General features: G+C 40.9%; 5 protein-coding genes across 18 annotated transcripts; 4 read left to right on the forward strand and 1 right to left on the reverse strand.

Annotated features, from left to right (window-relative positions):
- Window positions 1-261: 261 nt before the first annotated feature.
- On the forward strand, window positions 262-2,713 carry LOC120950243 (kanadaptin). The gene is made up of 3 exons (XM_040368123.2): window positions 262-1,496; window positions 1,578-1,714; window positions 1,800-2,713. Exons 1-3 carry the CDS (start codon window positions 434-436, stop codon window positions 2,595-2,597), a joined length of 1,998 nt encoding a protein of 665 aa, XP_040224057.2. The 5' UTR covers window positions 262-433; the 3' UTR covers window positions 2,598-2,713.
- Window positions 2,714-2,854: 141 nt separating this feature from the next.
- On the forward strand, window positions 2,855-4,003 carry LOC120950244 (N-alpha-acetyltransferase 80). 5 transcript variants are annotated; one of them, XM_040368124.2, is made up of 3 exons: window positions 2,855-3,021; window positions 3,094-3,214; window positions 3,304-4,003. In XM_040368124.2, exon 3 carries the CDS (start codon window positions 3,334-3,336, stop codon window positions 3,847-3,849), a length of 516 nt encoding a protein of 171 aa, XP_040224058.1. In that variant the 5' UTR covers window positions 2,855-3,021; window positions 3,094-3,214; window positions 3,304-3,333; the 3' UTR covers window positions 3,850-4,003. The 5 variants fall into 5 exon arrangements, with proteins under 5 accessions (XP_040224058.1, XP_040224060.1, XP_040224062.1 ...); XM_040368126.2 differs by having other exon boundaries at window positions 3,113-3,214; XM_040368128.2 differs by having other exon boundaries at window positions 3,145-3,214.
- A 117-nt stretch (window positions 4,004-4,120) lies between these two features.
- On the forward strand, window positions 4,121-7,238 carry LOC120950242 (uncharacterized). The gene is made up of 6 exons (XM_040368121.2): window positions 4,121-4,857; window positions 4,934-5,486; window positions 5,548-5,639; window positions 5,709-5,891; window positions 5,966-6,223; window positions 6,303-7,238. The coding sequence occupies exons 1-6, from the start codon at window positions 4,482-4,484 to the stop codon at window positions 6,890-6,892; spliced, it is 2,052 nt and encodes a 683-aa protein (XP_040224055.2). The 5' UTR covers window positions 4,121-4,481; the 3' UTR covers window positions 6,893-7,238.
- An 87-nt stretch (window positions 7,239-7,325) lies between these two features.
- On the forward strand, window positions 7,326-10,832 carry LOC120954025 (lysosomal acid phosphatase). Of its 3 annotated transcripts, none has more exons than XM_040374562.2 (4): window positions 7,326-7,435; window positions 7,608-7,876; window positions 7,965-8,207; window positions 8,272-10,832. In XM_040374562.2, exons 2-4 carry the CDS (start codon window positions 7,628-7,630, stop codon window positions 8,956-8,958), a joined length of 1,179 nt encoding a protein of 392 aa, XP_040230496.1. In that variant the 5' UTR covers window positions 7,326-7,435; window positions 7,608-7,627; the 3' UTR covers window positions 8,959-10,832. The 3 variants fall into 3 exon arrangements, with proteins under 3 accessions (XP_040230496.1, XP_040230497.1, XP_040230498.1); XM_040374563.2 differs by having other exon boundaries at window positions 7,353-7,439; XM_040374564.2 differs by lacking the exon at window positions 7,326-7,435 and adding an exon at window positions 7,444-7,535.
- A 254-nt stretch (window positions 10,833-11,086) lies between these two features.
- Window positions 11,087-18,505, reverse strand: LOC120954026 (serine-arginine protein 55). Of its 8 annotated transcripts, none has more exons than XM_040374567.2 (8): window positions 18,342-18,505; window positions 17,957-18,137; window positions 17,811-17,881; window positions 17,626-17,724; window positions 17,441-17,540; window positions 12,594-12,667; window positions 12,219-12,512; window positions 11,087-12,133 (listed from the first exon to the last, which is right to left on the reverse strand). In XM_040374567.2, the coding sequence occupies exons 2-8, from the start codon at window positions 18,080-18,082 to the stop codon at window positions 11,842-11,844; spliced, it is 1,056 nt and encodes a 351-aa protein (XP_040230501.1). In that variant the 5' UTR covers window positions 18,083-18,137; window positions 18,342-18,505; the 3' UTR covers window positions 11,087-11,841. The 8 variants fall into 8 exon arrangements, 6 of the variants coding, with proteins under 6 accessions (XP_040230501.1, XP_040230502.1, XP_040230499.1 ...); XM_040374568.2 differs by having other exon boundaries at window positions 17,441-17,522; window positions 17,957-18,107; window positions 18,342-18,504; XM_040374565.2 differs by having other exon boundaries at window positions 17,957-18,107; window positions 18,342-18,504.
- Window positions 18,506-18,736: the final 231 nt, after the last annotated feature.

Genomic DNA, 18,736 nt, shown 5'->3' on the forward strand with positions numbered 1-18,736 from the left:
GATCGTTGCTCGCACAGTGTTATTTTAGTGGACAACGCAATATTGCTTTATGTGAGTGTGTTTTTGTTTTGTGTGTACAAAAGCATCATTAAGGTTAGTTTTAGAAAAAGAAAATATTTCTCGTGATTAATTAAATTAGCCGATTGGTTATTCGAATGTTTTATTTTATTTTTTATTATTTCAGTTCTGTACCAAATGGATCTCGGCCGCTATGCTTGAAAACGTCATCGCACTGTCAGTGATTTCACTGTCAACTGTCAGTGTTGAATTTTCAACTGGTAACAAACGGATGGTGGGTTGTTTTCTTATTACGGCGTATTGTTTTCCGGAGAAGCTAGCGCAGTCTAATTGATTGGCCTAACTCCTAGCTGTATCTACAAACATAGTATATTTCCTTTGCCGGACACATTGCAGTGCGAAACAAAGCCAGGATATGACGGAAAAGGCGGATTTCAAGATACCCAACGTAGATCCGAAGGTTTTAACCAAGCTGCGGAAGTCTGGTCTACCAGCGTCTGTTTCAAAGGCGGACATCGCTGTACCGACAGGAACGGAACCAAACATCGCCGAGCAGTTTGAGCAGAATAATGTCGAGATTCCTCCGATACCTTATAAGGAACCGTCCTGGTCCCGTAAATGTGACCCATCTCAGGAATACAGCTTCGAGGTGGAGAAAAACGGAGTCATTGTTGACAAGATAAAACAACTGCAAAGCAAACCGTTCTGGTTGTTTGGTCGTTTGCCCAACTGCGATATCAATATGGCACATCCGACGATCTCACGCTATCACGCTATATTCCAGTACCGTGCACCACCTGCACAGGAACAGGATGAAGAGGCTTCGACCCATCGTGCACATGCAACCAACGAACCGGGATGGTATCTGTACGATCTTAACAGTACGCACGGTACGTTTTTAAACAAACAACAGATACCGCCTCGCACGTACGTTCTTGTCCGCGTCGGCTACATGATAAAGCTGGGTTCGAGCTCGCGGACTTACATCTTTCAAGGACCCTCCGACGATGGCGAGCTCGGTCTAACAATCACGGAAATGCGCGAACACATTAAGAAGCGAAAGGAAATGTGCAAAGAGATAAACGAGATCACCCGAAAGGAGCAGGAACGCATTGAAAAGTTGCAACAGGAACAGCAGGGGATTACATGGGGTATGGCGGAAGATGCGGACGAAGAGACGGACCTTACCGAGAATCCGTACGCTACATCCAACAACGAGGAACTGTTTCTAGACGATCCGAAGAAAACTTTGCGCGGATACTTCGAGCGCGAGGGCCACGAACTGGAGTACAAAGTCGAAGAACTGTCGTCGGGCACGTACTGTTGCAAAGTGGAGCTGCCGATCGACGATGCCGACGGGCGTCCCATCGTAGCCGAAGCGACAAATAAAGGCAAGAAAAAGGAGGTGGTCGTGCAGTGTGCATTGGAAGCCTGTCGTATACTAGATCGGCAGGGATTGCTGCGTCAAGCTAACCATGGTAAGTGTAGTTTTAAATCCACAAGCTCGATTATATCCACGACTTCCAAGCCGTACTAACACTTGCATCCTTTAATACCAGAGCCGCGACGACGATTCCAAAAACAATCGGATTCGGACGATGACGACGATTTTCTTGACCGGACGGGCGCAGTCGAAAAACGACGGCAGCGTAAAGAAGCTGCCAAAAATCCACAAACGCACACATACGCTGATTTGGTAAGTGCATCTGTGGATTAATTAAAATATTGTTCACCAAAATGCCTAACCGATTCCATCACAAATCGCACTCCCCTTTTTTCAGATTCACAAAGAGGCACAAATCCTCGAACGTTTGGAGACGAATGAATCGAAGATACAAAACGCGCGGCTCATCAAACAGGAAACGCATCTGCCAGAGAATGCCGATGATGTGGACAAATTTTTGGATAACCTGACTAAAGACAAAGTAATAGACAAGTTCGAAGTTCGGCGTTTGCGCATGGAGCAAGTGCAACTGAATGAAGAGCTTGCCCAGGTGAAGAAACTCATACAAATAACCAAACCTGTCGATATCGATAAGATTGGATTGGTCAAACAGGGAACGTCGGGTGACAAACGTCCAATGTTGCCACTATATGGTAAGCGCAATAAGCTTCGAAACACTTTTGGCATCCGCGAATCTAGCATAAAAGCGGAGAAAGATGATGATGCGGATGCAGGGGAATGTTCCACTTCCATAACAAAGGAAACAAAATCGATTCAAAAGACAGCTCCGAATAGTGAAGACATTCCCTCCGGAAGCAAGTCCGTTTCGCGGGGAGAAGTGCCAGGTGGACCGAGCAACTATAGAAATGAACGGAAACGGTCATCTTTGGTAGCGCAAGCTGACGATCCAAGTAAACCAGATCCTATAACCGACAGCACTTCTGCCGGCGAGAGCAGTAGTAGCAATAAGAAGAAACGACCGAGACAACGGATCCGAGATGGTAAATTTCGCGAAAACGTCGATTTTGACGATGCTGTCGAACTAGCGAGTGATGATAAAAATGTCGAGTGGGTGCCACCGTCGGGCCAGACTGGTGATGGCCGAACTTCGCTGAATGAAAAGTTTGGATACTAGTATGAATGTTTCCATACTAAAGGATAATTCGTTTAAATGCGTATGCGTATTAGTTGCTTATGTGCTCAAGTGACAGTCAATAAAAAAGTACAATGAATTTCAGCAGCACAAAGTAAGAGTTTGAAATGACTCATTCCTTTCTTAAAGCTCAGCTGCAAAAGCTTTTTTTTTAATTTAGATTTTTACATTTGTTCCAGATGAGTTAAAATATCCAGATTATTTCATATATCCATGTAGCCTTTCACCCGCGCCGCGATTTGACATTTCATAACTGGCTGGTGGTTTGTTTTGTTATGAATGTTGTTCTTTTCTTTGCCTCATTTTCATACGCAAACCGCATTGAGTAGAAGAGATCAATGTCGAGAATAACAGAGAAGTGAGTTTATTCCGGAACAAAACCCAACTCTCCTGCTGCCTACTGATGGTACTATTTAGAGCTTTGCTTCGATATTATTGGGTAATAATTTTAGACATCTTTATCAATATTAATCCGCAGACTACGTACACCGTCTCAGGGTGGTGTGCGTGTGCGTACAATTATTTTTAGCACCATATGAATCTGTGATGTAGCCTCGTTCGGACACCCTGAAATCCCGTCCCGTTACAAAAAAAAGCAAGTAAGTTACCGTTTCCCTTTCCTGCAATGTGTCCGGTAGCTCCCGACACGAGTTGGCGTAACCTTGACATACTTCTGCTTGTTCTCCAGCTACTGTACGATTGAAGTTGAGTTGCAGGCATGACGCTACCACCTCCTCAACCTGTAATAAGCGAACCGTACAAAGTGGTTCCGATCCACAAACACCGTGAGCTGATGGACCAGTGTATAGCACTAATAAATTCGGAATGGCCTCGATCATACACCGCCCGGCTGTGGAGTTTGGAATCATCGAAGGAAACACTACCGACCAGCTTCGTGCTGACGACGACGGACATAAAAGATGAAACCATCGTGCTAGCTCATGCCAAACTCTCTCCCATTCCTGCGGATCGGGAGGCTGTGTTTGTGGAAAGCGTAGTGGTTACCCGGGAGCGGCGTGGCCAAGGAATTGGGAGACTGTTGATGCAAGAAGTGGAAAAGCATTGCTTCCACAAGCTGCATCTTAAGAAAATTTACCTTTCCACGATTGACCAGCAAGCATTTTACGCGAAACTTGGATACAAACTATGCAGTGCAATTAACATTTTCGGGTCACGTCCCACGCTTAACAAGAGCACCAAGAAAATATGGATGTTCAAGAGTGCGGATAGTTAGAGCTACTTAAAGACGGGTACTAGGAACACAATTGTATTTATTCTCGTATGTTGATAAGTGCTTAGCCTGCAGTAAGTCTGGTATTGTACTGCTGGGCCTTTGTATAGATTAAAGATGCTATTTATTTAGATAAAATTCAACAGTATAGAAACCATTTGACTCCGTGAAACAGTCTCTCGTGGTTCGCAGCGAGCCGTATCATGTTTTGGCGGTTCGAAAGGTGTGATAAAAATAGGTACTCGAATAACTCCCATCATCACGGTGTGTACAGGGCTGTTTCACAAAGCTAATACCAACCGTAACATATGGTTTATGTTGCGATATGTTTTTTTAGGATGGCTGAATTCATTTCTAAAGTTTATCCTAAAACCACATTACATATACGTTTTGATTTGGAGCAATAGATTCGACAGATTAACGTTTTGATGAAAGAAATGTGTATGTTTTCTGACAAACCCTGCTCGCCGGGCTGGACAGGGTTGGCTGATTATGTTTCACAACTAATGACAGTTCATAAATAATTGACGACACGAACACTTTGTTTTCTTGCTATCGTGCATCGTTCTCATCCGTTATTTCGCTGTAGTGTACTAGTGTTGTGCTTATTGGTAGTAAAAAAAACTGTATTAAATATGGCGTTCAAAATAGAGACTTCAAATCAGGATACAACTTTTTGGTATGAATTCATCGAACTTTACCGCAATCTCCCCATACTGTGGTCAGACGCACATGAAAACAAACCAAAACATCTTCGTGATCGTGCGCTTAATATACTGCTACGAAAATATCGAGAAACAGATGCCGCAGCAGGGGTTAGGGAAATTAAACAACTTTTAAAAGATCTTCGCTTAGCTTACCGAACCGAACTGAAGCTAGCTTTGGAGCACACATATGCCACTGGCAATAGTTTGAGCAACTACCGATCGGCTCTGTGGTACTTTGAAGCGTTAAGTTTTTTGGAATCGAAAGAACTGCGCACTTTAAAATTGCATTCCGGTTTAACTGGAGGTATGTCATTATAATAACCACTAAAAAATAGTTGCTAAAAGCAAAATTACTCATGTAACTATCTGCATTTTTACAGATAATTCTGGCATCGTAATAGATACATCTTTTAGTACCATTGATGATAGTTTTTCGTGTATCAATAATTATGATGATGAGATCGTTCTCTATTGCAAGTCGCTCGTATCCGCGCTGAAACGTTTACCGCCCCAGCAGTGGATGTACGCAAAATATCACATCGACAATGTTGTGAAATGGGGCCGCATTGGTATCCTAACCTATGACCGGCCGCACATCGATGCGGATGGATCTAAAAAATCGTCTGGTGCTGTAAATGTTGAAAACTCTACCGAGGTGTTGACAACTCAAAACGATATTTCAGTTCCCCCGAAACGCCTCAAAGTTGATCAACACAACAGCGATGATGCTAACCATGCTACCACTTCTTTGGCTTATGATATGTGCAAACACATATCAATGCCGTCTGAAGAGTGTTTAGTTGTGGTAGATGTGTCAGAAAATGATATCGAACAATTTAAACTAGCTTCCGTCGACAATGAATTCGATAATCTATCTTTCGAAACCAGCTCTCCGACGTATGCTCGACCTGATGGGACTTCGGATTCGGATAGGTGAGGTACGCCTTGGGCTAATGTTGAATAACGCTAATTAAGAACGAAAATCTATTTGCAGGAACATACATTTGGAAATCTCCCATTCGGACTTGGACGATGGTGCAGATCCACACGAAACGGCAGATCCACACGAGACGACATTGAAAAATGGTAATCAATGTTTTTAATAGTTTCATAGTTATTGTATGACCTTTACGGTATCAACATGTTCATCCATAGCGGAACCAGTGCTGGAACTAACTCTTCGCAGACAGTGTACGATGCACTTTTCACACTACATACGAAACGTGGTGCCAAAATACAGTGACGAAGAGTTTTTACGACAATTTCGAATTGGACGTAAAGCTGTCCAGATGATCTGCAACCATTTAGAAACAACTTCGGCGTACAAGAAATTAAAAGGTTTGCCATACTTGCCATGGTTGGAGGTTTGTTTCGACATGTAATATATTCGTTCTTTGTGTGATTATTTCCAGGACATGGCGGGTACGAAGCTATTAGTCCGCAAACGCACGTGTTATCGTTTCTGTGGTTTCTTGGGCACGATAAAACGTCCTATCGGGATGTAGCAACTCAGTTTAATCTATCCGTAAGCTGTTTGCATAGTGTTATCTGCAGAGTAGCGGATGCTATTTTGAGTATGAAACACATCCTGATGATACCACTGTCTGAAGCGAGGAAAACAGCATCGGACATTGCGTTTTCCAAGAAATGTAATTTTTCTGGCGTAATTGGTGAGTATTTAAGAATTTCTATTGTTTTGCACTGTGCAGCGTGATCGATCTACATAAGCTTTTTACTCTCGATCGGCAGGATGCGTTGGTGGAACACAAATCAAGATTGATAAACCGAGAGAAAACCCAGAGAGGTATCTACTTACAAAGGGGCACTATTCCATTCAGCTGCAAGCAATTATTGATGAAAACTTACGTTTCGTTGATGTTTTCGTGGAATATCCCGATGAGCCGGAACTGCTGGAAACGGTCAAACGCATATGTGGCAATAGGTATTGCTTGCTTGGCAACGCTTCATATCCCTGCATGAACCAGTTGTTGGTGCCCTACCCCGTCGACGAAGTGTTGCTTACCCAAGCGCAGAAAACTTACAACGACCACCTGCAGACGGTCACTAGTCAATGTAACCAAATATTCGCCCATCTCAAGACACGTTTCCGCCGGCTGCATCACCTCAAGGGACGACATCTGTCTCGGATGGTGGACTTGATCAAAGTGTGCTGCATACTGCACAACCTGGCTTCGGTAGCAGAGTTGAAACAGCTGGAAGGGGATATGAACCAACTTCCTCCCGAGCCTATCTTTACTTACATCTCCGAAACCCGAGCTCATGTAGACATTGTGCATGGTCAGCAGAAGAGAGATAAAATTTGTGCTAAATATCTATAAACCGTTTGTAAAGAATCGTTATACTACCACTTCACGGAATGCTTCCATGTTCACGTTCAATTACAGAGAGAAAATCACAATTTTAATTGGTTCTCGGCTGTATACACGCACATCATGCAACGATGTCTGACCGATTGTTCGCCATTGTGATCAACTGTAGGTAAAAATTAAGAAAGCATTAGTTTTGGCGTAGGTTATATGTGTTTGTTTATTTTTTTTATTTCTTTTATGCTAGAATATTCTAAAATCCATTTTTTCTTGAATAACTTGTTATTTTTTTAAGCTGATTCAAAAGGTTGGTCAGTTTACATAAAGCATACTTTCAGGCGTTTTGTAATACTGACGAATGTTGATCTTTCATTTTACCCAAAATTCAATAGTAGGCGCATTGTGCAACATCGTGTTGTCTTTGTGTTGGTGTGCTCCTGTCATCGTATTTGGTTTGTTTATGTTCTATCAGTCTGTGCTCGTTGTCTGTGCGCCATTGCGTGCCACTGATTTAGTCGATTTAGTTTTAACGCAAATTAGCTGGATTTCTTATAAGTAGGTAACAAACAGCTGAATAAGTTAATTGTTAACTGCTGTTTCGTGAAAGCATCGCTCTCGCGTTACACAAAATCTATCCCTTCCGTAAACGCATTATGTAAAGATTGAAGTATTGTGGAGAGAGGGAGAGATAATAATAGAATTATTGTCTTACCACCGCATTCAACAGGTGCGGGAATCGGAGCAACAATGGGCACAGATTGCATGCAGCCGGGCAAACGGGGCCTCACGGTGTCGGTTGTTGTTTTAGGCGGTGCCTGCTTAACGGTAATGCTGGCCTATTTGGCGTTCGGGGACAGCACTGATGAATCCGGCCTGCGTACGCTTCGTATGGTGAGCATCATCTTTCGCCATGGTGATCGTTCGCCCACTGAATTCTATCCAAACGATCCGCATCGAAATCATCACTGGACTGGAGGATTGGGTGCTCTCTCTGAGGTACGCTGGAGGTTGCGATCGCCTGTTATTATTAACCGTTCGTATCGCCTGACCGAAGAATCGCATTTCGCTGTTGTATAATTCGCAGAAAGGATCTCAGCAAATGTATCAACTAGGCAAACTGCTGCGCCCACGATACTATCGGCTGCTTCCACCGAACGGGCTGTACTCCAAGGAGCACATGACGATCGTCAGTAGCTACGCGGAACGATGTATCATGAGCGCTCAAAGCTTTATCGCTGGATTTCTTCCCCCGCTGGAAAATACTAATCCCCTGCCCATTCCATGGCAACCTGCAGCTGTAAATGTATTGCCACGGGATCGTGACACGGTAAGCATGATGTCATTTATGCACAATGGGTTTCGTCTCTTAATTGCGCCTTCGCTGGACACAGATTTTAGCTCAAAAGCAACCCTGCCCAAGGTACGAACAATCGAAACAACGTCTTGTAGCCTATCCTCCGAAAGATATAAGAGAATTGTACGAAAAGAATGCTGCGCTGTTTCGCACGCTAAGCCAAGGAACTGGACAAAACGTCAGTACCATACTCGATGTGGAGCTGCTGTACAACACATTGGAGATAGAGAAATCGGCTGGGCTGGAACTGCCGGACTGGACGGAAGGTATTTTTCCGCAGAAGATGTTACCTATTGCTGAGCGCAGCTTGGCACTGATAACCGAACTGCCGCTGATGAAAAAAATCAAGGGCGGTGCGATCGTGGCCGAGTTGCTGGATAATGCCATTCGCCGACGATCGGGAATACTGATACCCGAGCGGAACATTTTCATCTATTCGGGCCACGACGTAACGCTGGTAAACTTCATGCGCGCCTTAAACATCATCGACCAGACGACGGGTAAACCAGACTTTTCGGCAGCGATCGTATTCGAGCTGCACCATAGCATTACGTTTGATGACGATTTTGAGGTGAAAATCGTTTACTTCTTCAACAGTGACGATAAGTACCCGAAGGAGATAGAAATACCCAACTGTGAAAGTCCTTGCTCTTTGACCAAGTTTGAACAGGTGATGGAGACGGTGCGTCTCAGGAACTACGATGAAACTTGTCAGCTAGTTTGAAGGCTTTGTTTGGGTGGTATGTGCCTCCGTTCGGCACGATATATTGCCACATACCTCACTCGTTACACTTTGATATTTGTAAGAGTCTCGTGAATAATGTTAGCTTAAAAGCACACTTTGCCAAATGCCAAAAAGACAATCTCATTGAAAACAAATTCGAACAGTCATCGTTACTTAATTCTTTGTTATTTGTGTACTATCGTTATTGAAATAAAAGTGTTACTAAAATGTTAAATTTGTTCATCCGTAAGCCAAAAGCTAGATTCGCTTTAGTGTATCTTTAAGACAGTGGTCGGTCAGAAGTAAGTATAGTTCGCTTTACAGTAACTGGAAACTTAAAGCTATACTATAAATTATCAAGCTATGGAAAGAAGTCTTCAAAGTTATTAGATACATAGCGGGAATATATTAGTAATATATAATGCGGATTGCCGTCATGGATCTACCCCGATGCCTACGCTAATATAACAAATCCAATTCCAGTTCCAATCCGGAAAAAAAGCTCCTAAAGGATCTGAACAACTCCGGATATAATTCCGAATGATATTTTGAATAGCCTGAAGTGCATGACATGAGATATGAATTTACTTATTATTCAACGCTGTGTTAAAGGTGTACTGTTGGAGAGTAAATAACACCACTCAATGGCAAGTGTTGTGATAACAGATAACAGAGAAATAAATTCCACGGGTTCGTCGTTTATTTACAACTAGGTCAGGTGAAGTAAAAGTTATAATTAGAGGAGCGTCAAATGGCAACATTTTTGCAAGTATTTTTGTACCACCTCAACTCAGAAGAAGTAAGGACATTGCTCTAAAATGAAGTTGTATATGAATACTGTGATTCACAACATCCTTCAATTACAGTAATACAGAGCGGAATATATTTTGTGCTAATAATGGCTGGTAGTGGGAGATTCCGAATGGGTGGGTTCAGTCACGGGTTCAACCCCCGTATGGACCGTGTCTCCATACGTAGGACTGACTATCTTGAGTAGTGGTACAGGCAGGCCTTGGCCGACAACGGTTATTGTGATAAAGAAGAAGAAGAAGTTATGTTTCTTCCTTTTTTTAGTGTTCAGCCAAAGAATTTCACAATTGTGCAAAAGGGTTGACCGACTCTTGACTGAGTACATTCATGGGGAGAGGGGAGGGGGAAGCTGCAAAAAGGTTGAGAACCACTGGTCTGAAAGGCTTATTCCAAAAAGTGTAGTGGATTGTAGGCGGAGAATGGACAGGCTATTTACAGTCATACTATGTTCAATTACCTACCCCTTTTGAAACAAATGTGCAGACATGCGGACTTTGAAATGGTTGGGAGTTTGCTTAACCTTCGTTTCTATGACCACAAATACACCCTCATCTTTATGACCACCTACCCGGGTAGGTAATACATTTTATAAGGGAATTTGTATTTTTATTGGTCAAAAAATGTCTTATTTAACTTATTCTATACAGCTATAATAACAATACTTGTTTTCATGTTATAAATTTATGAAGTAAGGCTTTTAGTTACATAAATTGAATGCATAGCAATTAGTTCAACTGACACTAATACACCGCCATGTCTTCCCGACTGTCGGGGCAATCATTTATTCTATGTGACTTTAGAAGAAAATTAAGAGCTATAAAACTTTTGGAATAGATTCTATAAATATAACTACATGCATTGCTATACATATCATTACAAAATTAGCGACTAATTCAAACCAAAATCCTTTATTGTATGTATTACCTACACGGGTAGGTGGTTATAGAAGTAAGGGGTAAAAGTTGATTTTATTTTTTAAAGCACATTTTAAAAAATTTAAAAATTCTGAATTTTTTACCACTCTTTTAAAACATGTTTCTCTAGGGATTCTTACTTTTTTTTTTGGATCGATTCGATAACCCAGTTAAAAGTTATAATAAAAAGAATAAGCAAAACATACCCGGGTAGGTGGTTATAGAAATGAAGGTTAATAATGAGTAGAGTTGGTAGATACTTAAAACAATGCTACATCCAAGATAGATAAACCGATTCCTTAAGAGCCCAATTCCAATTTCAAATGGATATTGAGCCCGTGAAGTATATCAAATACGTGCTTATATTGAAGAAAATCAAAAGCACCCACCACTTTTCCAGACAGTTGTGATTTTTACCATTATGGTTACTTTATTGGACAAATAAAATCAATATTTTTTTTCAATGGGCAATATGACATTTTTTACGGTAAGTTTTGCGTTGAATTCAGCTCCCACTGTTTATGGAACGTACAGAATTTGCGTCTTTACTACAGATGAAACCTAATCCTACATTTTTTGTTTCTCTTCGTTACATACACACACCTGGGTAAAACAACTGTGCAATCAAAAGGAAAATCCTTATCGCCGTTCGATACCTATATTGCATTGCCAACTAGAAAGAACTCCATTCTAGACAGAAATCGATTAATTACCCATTCCTAAAAAGAGTCATTCTTTTACAATATTATCGGATGACTTATCGGTGCTATGATCTAGATCATATTTGTGTTGCACTCTGTCGCTCAAATCAAATCATAACACCGCAAACGTGTGCGCCAAGCGTCAGAGCTTGCGTTTTGCTTTGAGTGTGTTTCGCATTTTGACAAAATGTTAAGAGCAAAGCTTATGTGAGCAATGGTCCAAAGAAAATGCAATTTCTCAATTTGTAGGCAAATACAACATTTGGAAGGACTGTCTCATTTGCTTAAAACTCAGGTAGGGCAATCATTTATGTAGAGTTATCCTATTCCTAAGTGGTTGTGGTTAATGCATATAATTATTATTTAAAAAATGGATAAAGTTGAGGTGCAATTTTTTCTCCAAACGTAGCCGTCTTCGTCTTCATACTACACGTGATTAAAACAGAGCACATTTGGACTCAATCCTCCATGCTTTCATTACGCTCCGGAGAGTGATCGTTATTTTTGGGAGATGCAGAACGGGACTTATCGTGTGACTTATCATGCGACTGCGAGCGATCGCGAGACCTTGAGTGGGATCGTGGAGAACGAGAGCGCGATCGGGATCGCGAACGCGATTTGTTATCCTTGGACTTGGAACGCGAACGTGAATGCGACTTTGAGCGTGATCGGGAACGAGAGCGGGACTCATCGCGATCGCGTTTCGGTGAACGAGAACGTGATTTTGATTTGCTGTTATCCCGAGATTTGCTGCGAAAGATTAAAAACAAATTACATTAAAATTAAGTTCGTAGCTATGAGATACTGATGTGTATCCACGTTAAACAATACATACACTGAACGAGAACGCGAACGAGACTTTTCAGGTGATTTCGATCCATTCTTCGATTTCGATCGGCTACGCGACTTAGAACGGCTACGAGACGAACGACGAGACCGGGAACGGGAACGCGATCGACGACGCGAACGCGATCTAGAGCGACTGCTCGAAGACCGTGAGCGGCCACGTCCATTTCGTCCGTTACGTCCACGATCCTCAACCAAACGAATACGTCGTCCATTTAGCTCTGTATCATCCAGCTTCTCAATGGCAGTTTTCATGTCCGATAATGTCGCAAACTCTACGACGCTATTGTTTTAAAAATGATCAAACGCACAAAATGGTATTACTCACACACAATAGTTAATGCCTATGTTTAGCTTAGCTTACCCTTCGTTTTTGCGTTGCTTGTGGGCATCTGCATAAGTTACTTCTCCAGCTTGGCGCATGTAGTCCTTGAGATCCTTCAGAACACAAAAAAATGCGTAAATAAACAGAAAAAGTAAATTAATACGGAGCGATTCTATAAAAAAAAGGTTATGTAAATACTCTGAAAGAAGACTCTTATTAGAGGGTAACTGTGTTTTCTTCTTTAATCTTAAACCTGCAATAGAATGCTTGTGAGTGAGATCACATCATCTGCGTAATTTAGACACCATCAAAATATGTCTTTACAAGTCACATCATATGCGCTTACAATGCACACATTAAAGAGAGAATAAAAAAATATACCAAAAGTATATAAGTTTCAATATCTATCGATGAGAATAATGAGACGCCTTAATGTATCATTTTTGCCGGTCCGTTCGCTCTTTCGGTACGTATTTTTCTAATATCAGGCATAATGAAAAGAATCATTGTACGATCTTTAAGCACGCAGGGCAAGTCCAATGCCTTTTGCAGAATGTGTTGCAGTAAATTAAGAAATGCTGAATATGTTTTTTTTTTTCAATTTGTTTCGTTTCATCGTTTTATAACCGGTAATGTGTCTTCATTTTCTGGGTTGTGTGGTCTAGAAATTTTCCATCAGTCTCAGCATCTTCCCATCAGTGGCTGTTGCTTTAGATTCGGTTTATAGGTCAGGATCAGGATGAATGTAGTCGATTTTCGCCAAGTTGATTCCTCCCAGTATACAGTTAAGTATACACAATCATCATGCTGTCTTTCTCATTGTTAAAACATATTTCACCATTATTATGTTTCTTTGGTAAACGAGGATCAGTCATTCGTTCAGCGACTAGATAATTCCGCTTCTTGAGATAACAGCGTATCATTCTCCGCCTCCTTCTCTGGATGTGTTTCACCATAAATCGATTTGTGGTCTTTGCTTTGCTCGTTTTTATGTGAAATCCGCTTCAGGAAGTCTATGTTGAGACGTCTTACAACGATATGTTTTATGATTCTTTTCATTATGTCCTTTTTCAACATACTTATACTTTCCAGGCTGCAAAATTGCATGCTTACCTAATCTTTGTTTAAAAAAATTGGACAACTGGTGACAATGATTTTGTTTAAATCATATTTTCAAAAATACACTTTAATCAGGATAGTTCATTTCCTTGATTGAATTAGCAGAGGATATAAAAATTGTAGGGGAGACAAACAATTCGTACTATAACCTAAACTAGCAGTATTGCAATCGACAGTTTTCACATTCTTCTAACCATCAATAAAAAACAGAATATTGAAAGGGACAAAAACGATTAAGATTCAAAGAAACGTTTAAAGTAAAAAGATGAAATCAAAATCTAAAAATATCGACCATTACCTTTACGGCCGGACACAGTTTTGGTATTTGGGACAGTCAATGAATCATCTTTCCTTTCTCATGTTCACAGAACCATAGATTTGACCTCTCCTCATGCATGTGTGTGTTTAGTGTGGATACCGAGCGAGCATGACCGTCACTCACATAGCTGGAATCATCGTTAAATGCCAAAAGGGTGGTATCGATCCTTCACTTAGTGCCTCCGACCTCTGTGATGGGATCTCACTTCTTCGAAGGGGAACACAATCGACGACACCAAAAATGGCATTAAAGAATAGCATCCGATGAATGAAAAGGACATCAGAGCGACACCCGAAGATTTGCCACCTTAGTGTACGCGAATGGACGTTCCTCCTGTTGCAGCTTAACGCAGAACCCTCGGAAATGATCATCTTCCAAAACATCCATGCAACATCCGGGGGAGAATAGGTAACTACAGCGCCATTGCCATTGATTACAAGAAAAGAAGATGGTACGGGCAGTATGGTAGACAGGTGACTAAACCTCATCGTGCTTGTGTCATCATCTTCTCTCCAGCCACAACCGATGAGTGTCCATGCTCTCGGGAGGATGAAATGGATTGAAATACGCATTTGGCGACGGAGGAGAACAGTCAAAGCTTGAAAATAGAAAAGAAAAAAGGAAAAGAGCATTCGTCTATGACGCTTAGGATGGACCGATCCCGATGACATCGCCGCCGGTTCGCGTTCATCACACATCCAAGGGCCAAGTCTCGTCTTTTCTCTCGCGGAGTAGGATCCCCTTCAGTCCACAGGGAACACTATATTCCAACACTAGTTTCAGGCGTACGAGAGAGCGAGAGTAGTAACCGTGCACTATTTCACGTCGCAGCAGTAAGGGTTGAATTGGAAACGAGTACATTATTAGCCATCGTTAGAACGAGTGATACCTCATCAGGCGTTGAAATTGTTTAGCGGCCTTCGTCTCAAAGGATGACTATGGTGGAGGCAATTATGTAACGGACATTCTCCTGTCTCTTCTGCATTTGTAGAACTGCGATGATTCCAACAAAATTAGTACCAGTGGAAGGAAACATCGTAGATAGCTGAGATATTCGAATCCAACCTTTTCACTCAATTTTCCATAGCAATCCAAAGTAGTAGAGCATATCTTGATAAAATGCCTAGACGAGAAGTCCTTAACCACATACTGACTCCGCTGGCCTGTGGCGATCGAAGGAGAATATCACTTGAGAGTTCATCCATCACGCTCATGCCATTTCATAACGTCATCCCCTCTTACAATCATCAGACGACCAAGGGGCAGCAGTCGATCCTTGGGCGCGCACAAATCTTCAAAATTAATCAATGTGAAAAATTTTCAAGAATTAGTGTACCATTGATTAGGGCAAGAACAGTTGAATAGGAAAGAAAATATAAGAAATGAAAACCAATGGAACAATAACGGTACTTTTTTGCTGGAACACACGGTTGGACGTTCGCCCCAGTATGCTGTATCCGAAGTATGCGGTCGATGTTGGCCAGAGAGGGGAAGTCCGGTGCCTATGATTTCCGAATCATATATGGAAGGAGCTCCTGAACACCATCTACCCGCAACTTGGTATGATTGGTGTGCATTGATTCAACGGTATTCAGTAATAATATCTGATCGTACTTGGTGCATGAGTTACACTTCTTGCGAACTACGTCTGGATTGGAGTGGTATCATCAGTAGTCGTCAAATTAATCGTCCAGGAATGTAAGTTTCTTTCTGATCAGCTGAGCGGTGTTTCAGCATATGTGCTATCGGTAGTCGAGTGCTGATCCATGTGCCCAGATCAACCATGACATCTCTCTCATTGGGTGTTATCATCCTGCACGGAGAGGAACGGTGGAGGTCCACCCCACCAGTACCTCCAAACATCCATGTTAATTAGGCTGCTGCACGTCTCCCAGTGGTCAATCACTAGCCATTCGAAGGGAAGCAATCAAACGACGCTACCACACATTATCTTGTGTAAACCCTAGTTCTATGACTTCTCTCATCATGAAATAAGGGCAGCCGCCTTAACAGAAAAAGAATATAATACACATACAATTTTACTACATTTCCTCGAACAGGTAACGATATCTTCTGTCATAAACATAGCTGATAACAAACAATGCATTTCTGTTCTGTCCTTCTGTGCTCCTAGAACATTAAAAACTTCGTTTAATCCCTTTAATGCTTCATGGAGTATTAATCACTTGTTGAATATTATAAAAGTATCCTTCATCTTTCTATGATTATTTCATGCAATATTGAACGTTAATAACTAAAGCAATGACGACATTTGCGGTAAAGAGTGATTTGTTAAGCTAGCAATAGTAAAACAAAAATGTACATTAATACTAAGCACGATTTACAATATTGATAGATAAAAAGTCTTTAAAACAGCAAATTACATTTGCATAGAATTGCACACACTACAATCTATCCGGCTTATGATATGCTGCTTGTGGCATGTATCGCAAAACAGGGTGCTCACAAACTACGGAACACGGATCAAAATGAAAGGTGATCCGTCCACCTGAGAAGACTGCCCAACTTTTACACAAGTCCAAGACCAATTTTGTATTTCAACTTTAAAAATCGTGGGAAATTTTATATGTTTAACTGGTTGTTTTGTAAATCAAAATATTAACTATGACAATTTAGCTAAAGTTATTGTACAAACTTGATGCAATGCGGGACCCGATAATTGAAAAGATTGGAAGGACTTGGCCTACAACTTTCACAAATGTCAGCACAACGCACTGTCATACATTTAATTTGAATATTTCTAAACAAGATCTGAATTTTAATTTAAAAAATCCTTTGGTTTGGTTGATGGTCCAATTAGCTACCACTAACTGTCATACTTTTGAGACCATTCATATGCATATATGAAGTGGGAAAATATTGCAAATCATGCCATTGGCATTGTATACACGTTTTGCCAAGTAGTAAATAATTTTATTAAGAGCAACGAGTTTATTGAAAGGATTTGTTAAAAAAATAAGATAAAAATGTTGAAATATATAAATTATGCTCTTACTATGCCATAATAGGGACTAGCCGAAAAAAAATAATAAATTGAGATTTTCGCATGCCGCTTCGAGAAAACTTCTAAAATACCTCAGAATAGCTAAATCGTTACCATTTTTAATACATAGCAATACGGCCTTGGCCGTACTATCTGAGTAAAAAAAAAGAACTCAGTGTTGTTAAGGATCGTTTTACTTTCGCAATCTATCTATTCCTATCACTGTTTTAAAATTATGATTCCGCATCGAATTAAAAAAAATCATTTTAAGTTACGTGTAATAATAACCAAGCGTGTTTGAAGTCTAGATGTTCAAATAACAGTTATGGAAACACCGGTTCCCGAACAACTGCACCCACATCTCTTTATCAATATTATCATCAAACAAATTTATATAGTACATATGTTCACCTTCCAGTGTAAGAATTTGAGGAAAGTACATACCTGCCAGCTGACACGGGTCGACAAATTCTCCACGACCAGACGGTATTCGGTACGGAGTGGGGGTCCATAACGGGAACTGTTCCTGGAATTGCTTTTATATCTAAACCGACAGTTCAAGGGATTGTGTGTTATTAATACTAATCGGAGGGTTCTTTATTTGACACCCATCACGTAGTTATACTTACTTGTCATACCTTCCACCACGGCGATCTCTATCGTACCTATCTCTTTCGCGGTAACCGCTTGGCCCACGAGCGGTACCCCTTGCTGGTTCCACAACAACTCTACACGGTAAAACAAATAAAGTAATTCATATTTTGGTAAGTAAGTCAATATTTACAAAAAAAAAAACCAAAGTAATAATATGTACCTTTCACCCAATAGCTCTTTCCCGTTTAATTCGTAGACGGCGTCATCAGCATCACGATAATCCTCAAACTCCTAGCAAACGTAGGATACATTAGAAAAAAAATGTTATTTTTGTCAGTTAACAGCTAATAATAAAGCGATACTTACAACAAAGCCATAGCCATTCTTGATCAGAATATCTCTCGTCCTGCCATAACCTTTAAAGAAACGCTCCAAGTCGCGTTCCCTGACGCCATACGGCAAACCACCAACATACACGCGTGACCCCACCATTACTTGCAGTTGGCCGCTAAAACGCCTTAATGCAAAGCGAATAAATAGTGAATAACTAACAACAAGCAGCAATAAAGGTTAAAAATAAAGCAATTGAGTGAGTTAATGGTTAAAATATTTTAAGTCACGCGTACTTTAAACATGGCGGCTTAACACTCTCTTCTCCGCATTGCTGTGATACACATGACGGCATGAAATGCCGGATGGAAAAGCACAAGCAAAATAAGATTACACATTTAAATGATAAAACTCTGCGTACCTGTCACAATATTGCTTCAAATAGCTACAACTGAGCTATCGAACCCCAAATAAGCGTGGATTTTGCTGATGTAGATACTTTCCGGTTCACAAAATTGTAGAATTTTCACGGCACGCACACGCTCACGCCAAAACCCAGTTTGCCGATTTTGCTCGTTGAAGGCACAAAGGTAGTCACAATGGACATATGACATATGACATGACGAAAACTAACGATTAGTTCGTCCAAAAAATTGTTTTATTAATCCTATTTTTATACAACAGTTTAACATTCCAGTGTAACAATAACGTTTATTATTTGCAGCTCTATGTTTTTAAACGAACTTAAGTAAGTTTTTAGGACGGTTTGTAAGATATATTTCATTCGAAATTGATCAAATAGTGTCTTGGAGAATG

Source organism: Anopheles coluzzii, chromosome 2, assembly GCF_943734685.1.
Source record: "Anopheles coluzzii chromosome 2, AcolN3, whole genome shotgun sequence".
Taxonomy (NCBI): domain Eukaryota; kingdom Metazoa; phylum Arthropoda; class Insecta; order Diptera; family Culicidae; genus Anopheles; species Anopheles coluzzii.

Bases quoted from the DNA above. Each gene is read 5' to 3' on its own strand.
- LOC120950243 (XM_040368123.2), top strand. From the start codon at position 434: ATGACGGAAAAGGCGGATTTCAAGATACCCAACGTAGATCCGAAGGTT. The intron at 1,497-1,577 runs GTAAGTGTAGTT...CTTTAATACCAG, and splicing joins GCTGCGTCAAGCTAACCATG to AGCCGCGACGACGATTCCAA. The intron at 1,715-1,799 runs GTAAGTGCATCT...CCCTTTTTTCAG, and splicing joins CGCACACATACGCTGATTTG to ATTCACAAAGAGGCACAAAT.
- LOC120950244 (XM_040368124.2), top strand. From the start codon at position 3,334: ATGACGCTACCACCTCCTCAACCTGTAATAAGCGAACCGTACAAAGTG.
- LOC120950242 (XM_040368121.2), top strand. From the start codon at position 4,482: ATGGCGTTCAAAATAGAGACTTCAAATCAGGATACAACTTTTTGGTAT. The intron at 5,487-5,547 runs GTGAGGTACGCC...ATCTATTTGCAG, and splicing joins GGGACTTCGGATTCGGATAG to GAACATACATTTGGAAATCT. The intron at 5,640-5,708 runs GTAATCAATGTT...GTTCATCCATAG, and splicing joins CGAGACGACATTGAAAAATG to CGGAACCAGTGCTGGAACTA.
- LOC120954025 (XM_040374562.2), top strand. From the start codon at position 7,628: ATGGGCACAGATTGCATGCAGCCGGGCAAACGGGGCCTCACGGTGTCG. The intron at 7,877-7,964 runs GTACGCTGGAGG...TATAATTCGCAG, and splicing joins GATTGGGTGCTCTCTCTGAG to AAAGGATCTCAGCAAATGTA. The intron at 8,208-8,271 runs GTAAGCATGATG...CGCTGGACACAG, and splicing joins TGCCACGGGATCGTGACACG to ATTTTAGCTCAAAAGCAACC.
- LOC120954026 (XM_040374567.2), bottom strand. From the start codon at position 18,082: ATGGTGGGGTCACGCGTGTATGTTGGTGGTTTGCCGTATGGCGTCAGG. The intron at 17,882-17,956 runs GTAAGTATCGCT...TACGTTTGCTAG, and splicing joins AGAATGGCTATGGCTTTGTT to GAGTTTGAGGATTATCGTGA. The intron at 12,513-12,593 runs GTAAGCTAAGCT...TTAAAACAATAG, and splicing joins AAGCAACGCAAAAACGAAGG to CGTCGTAGAGTTTGCGACAT.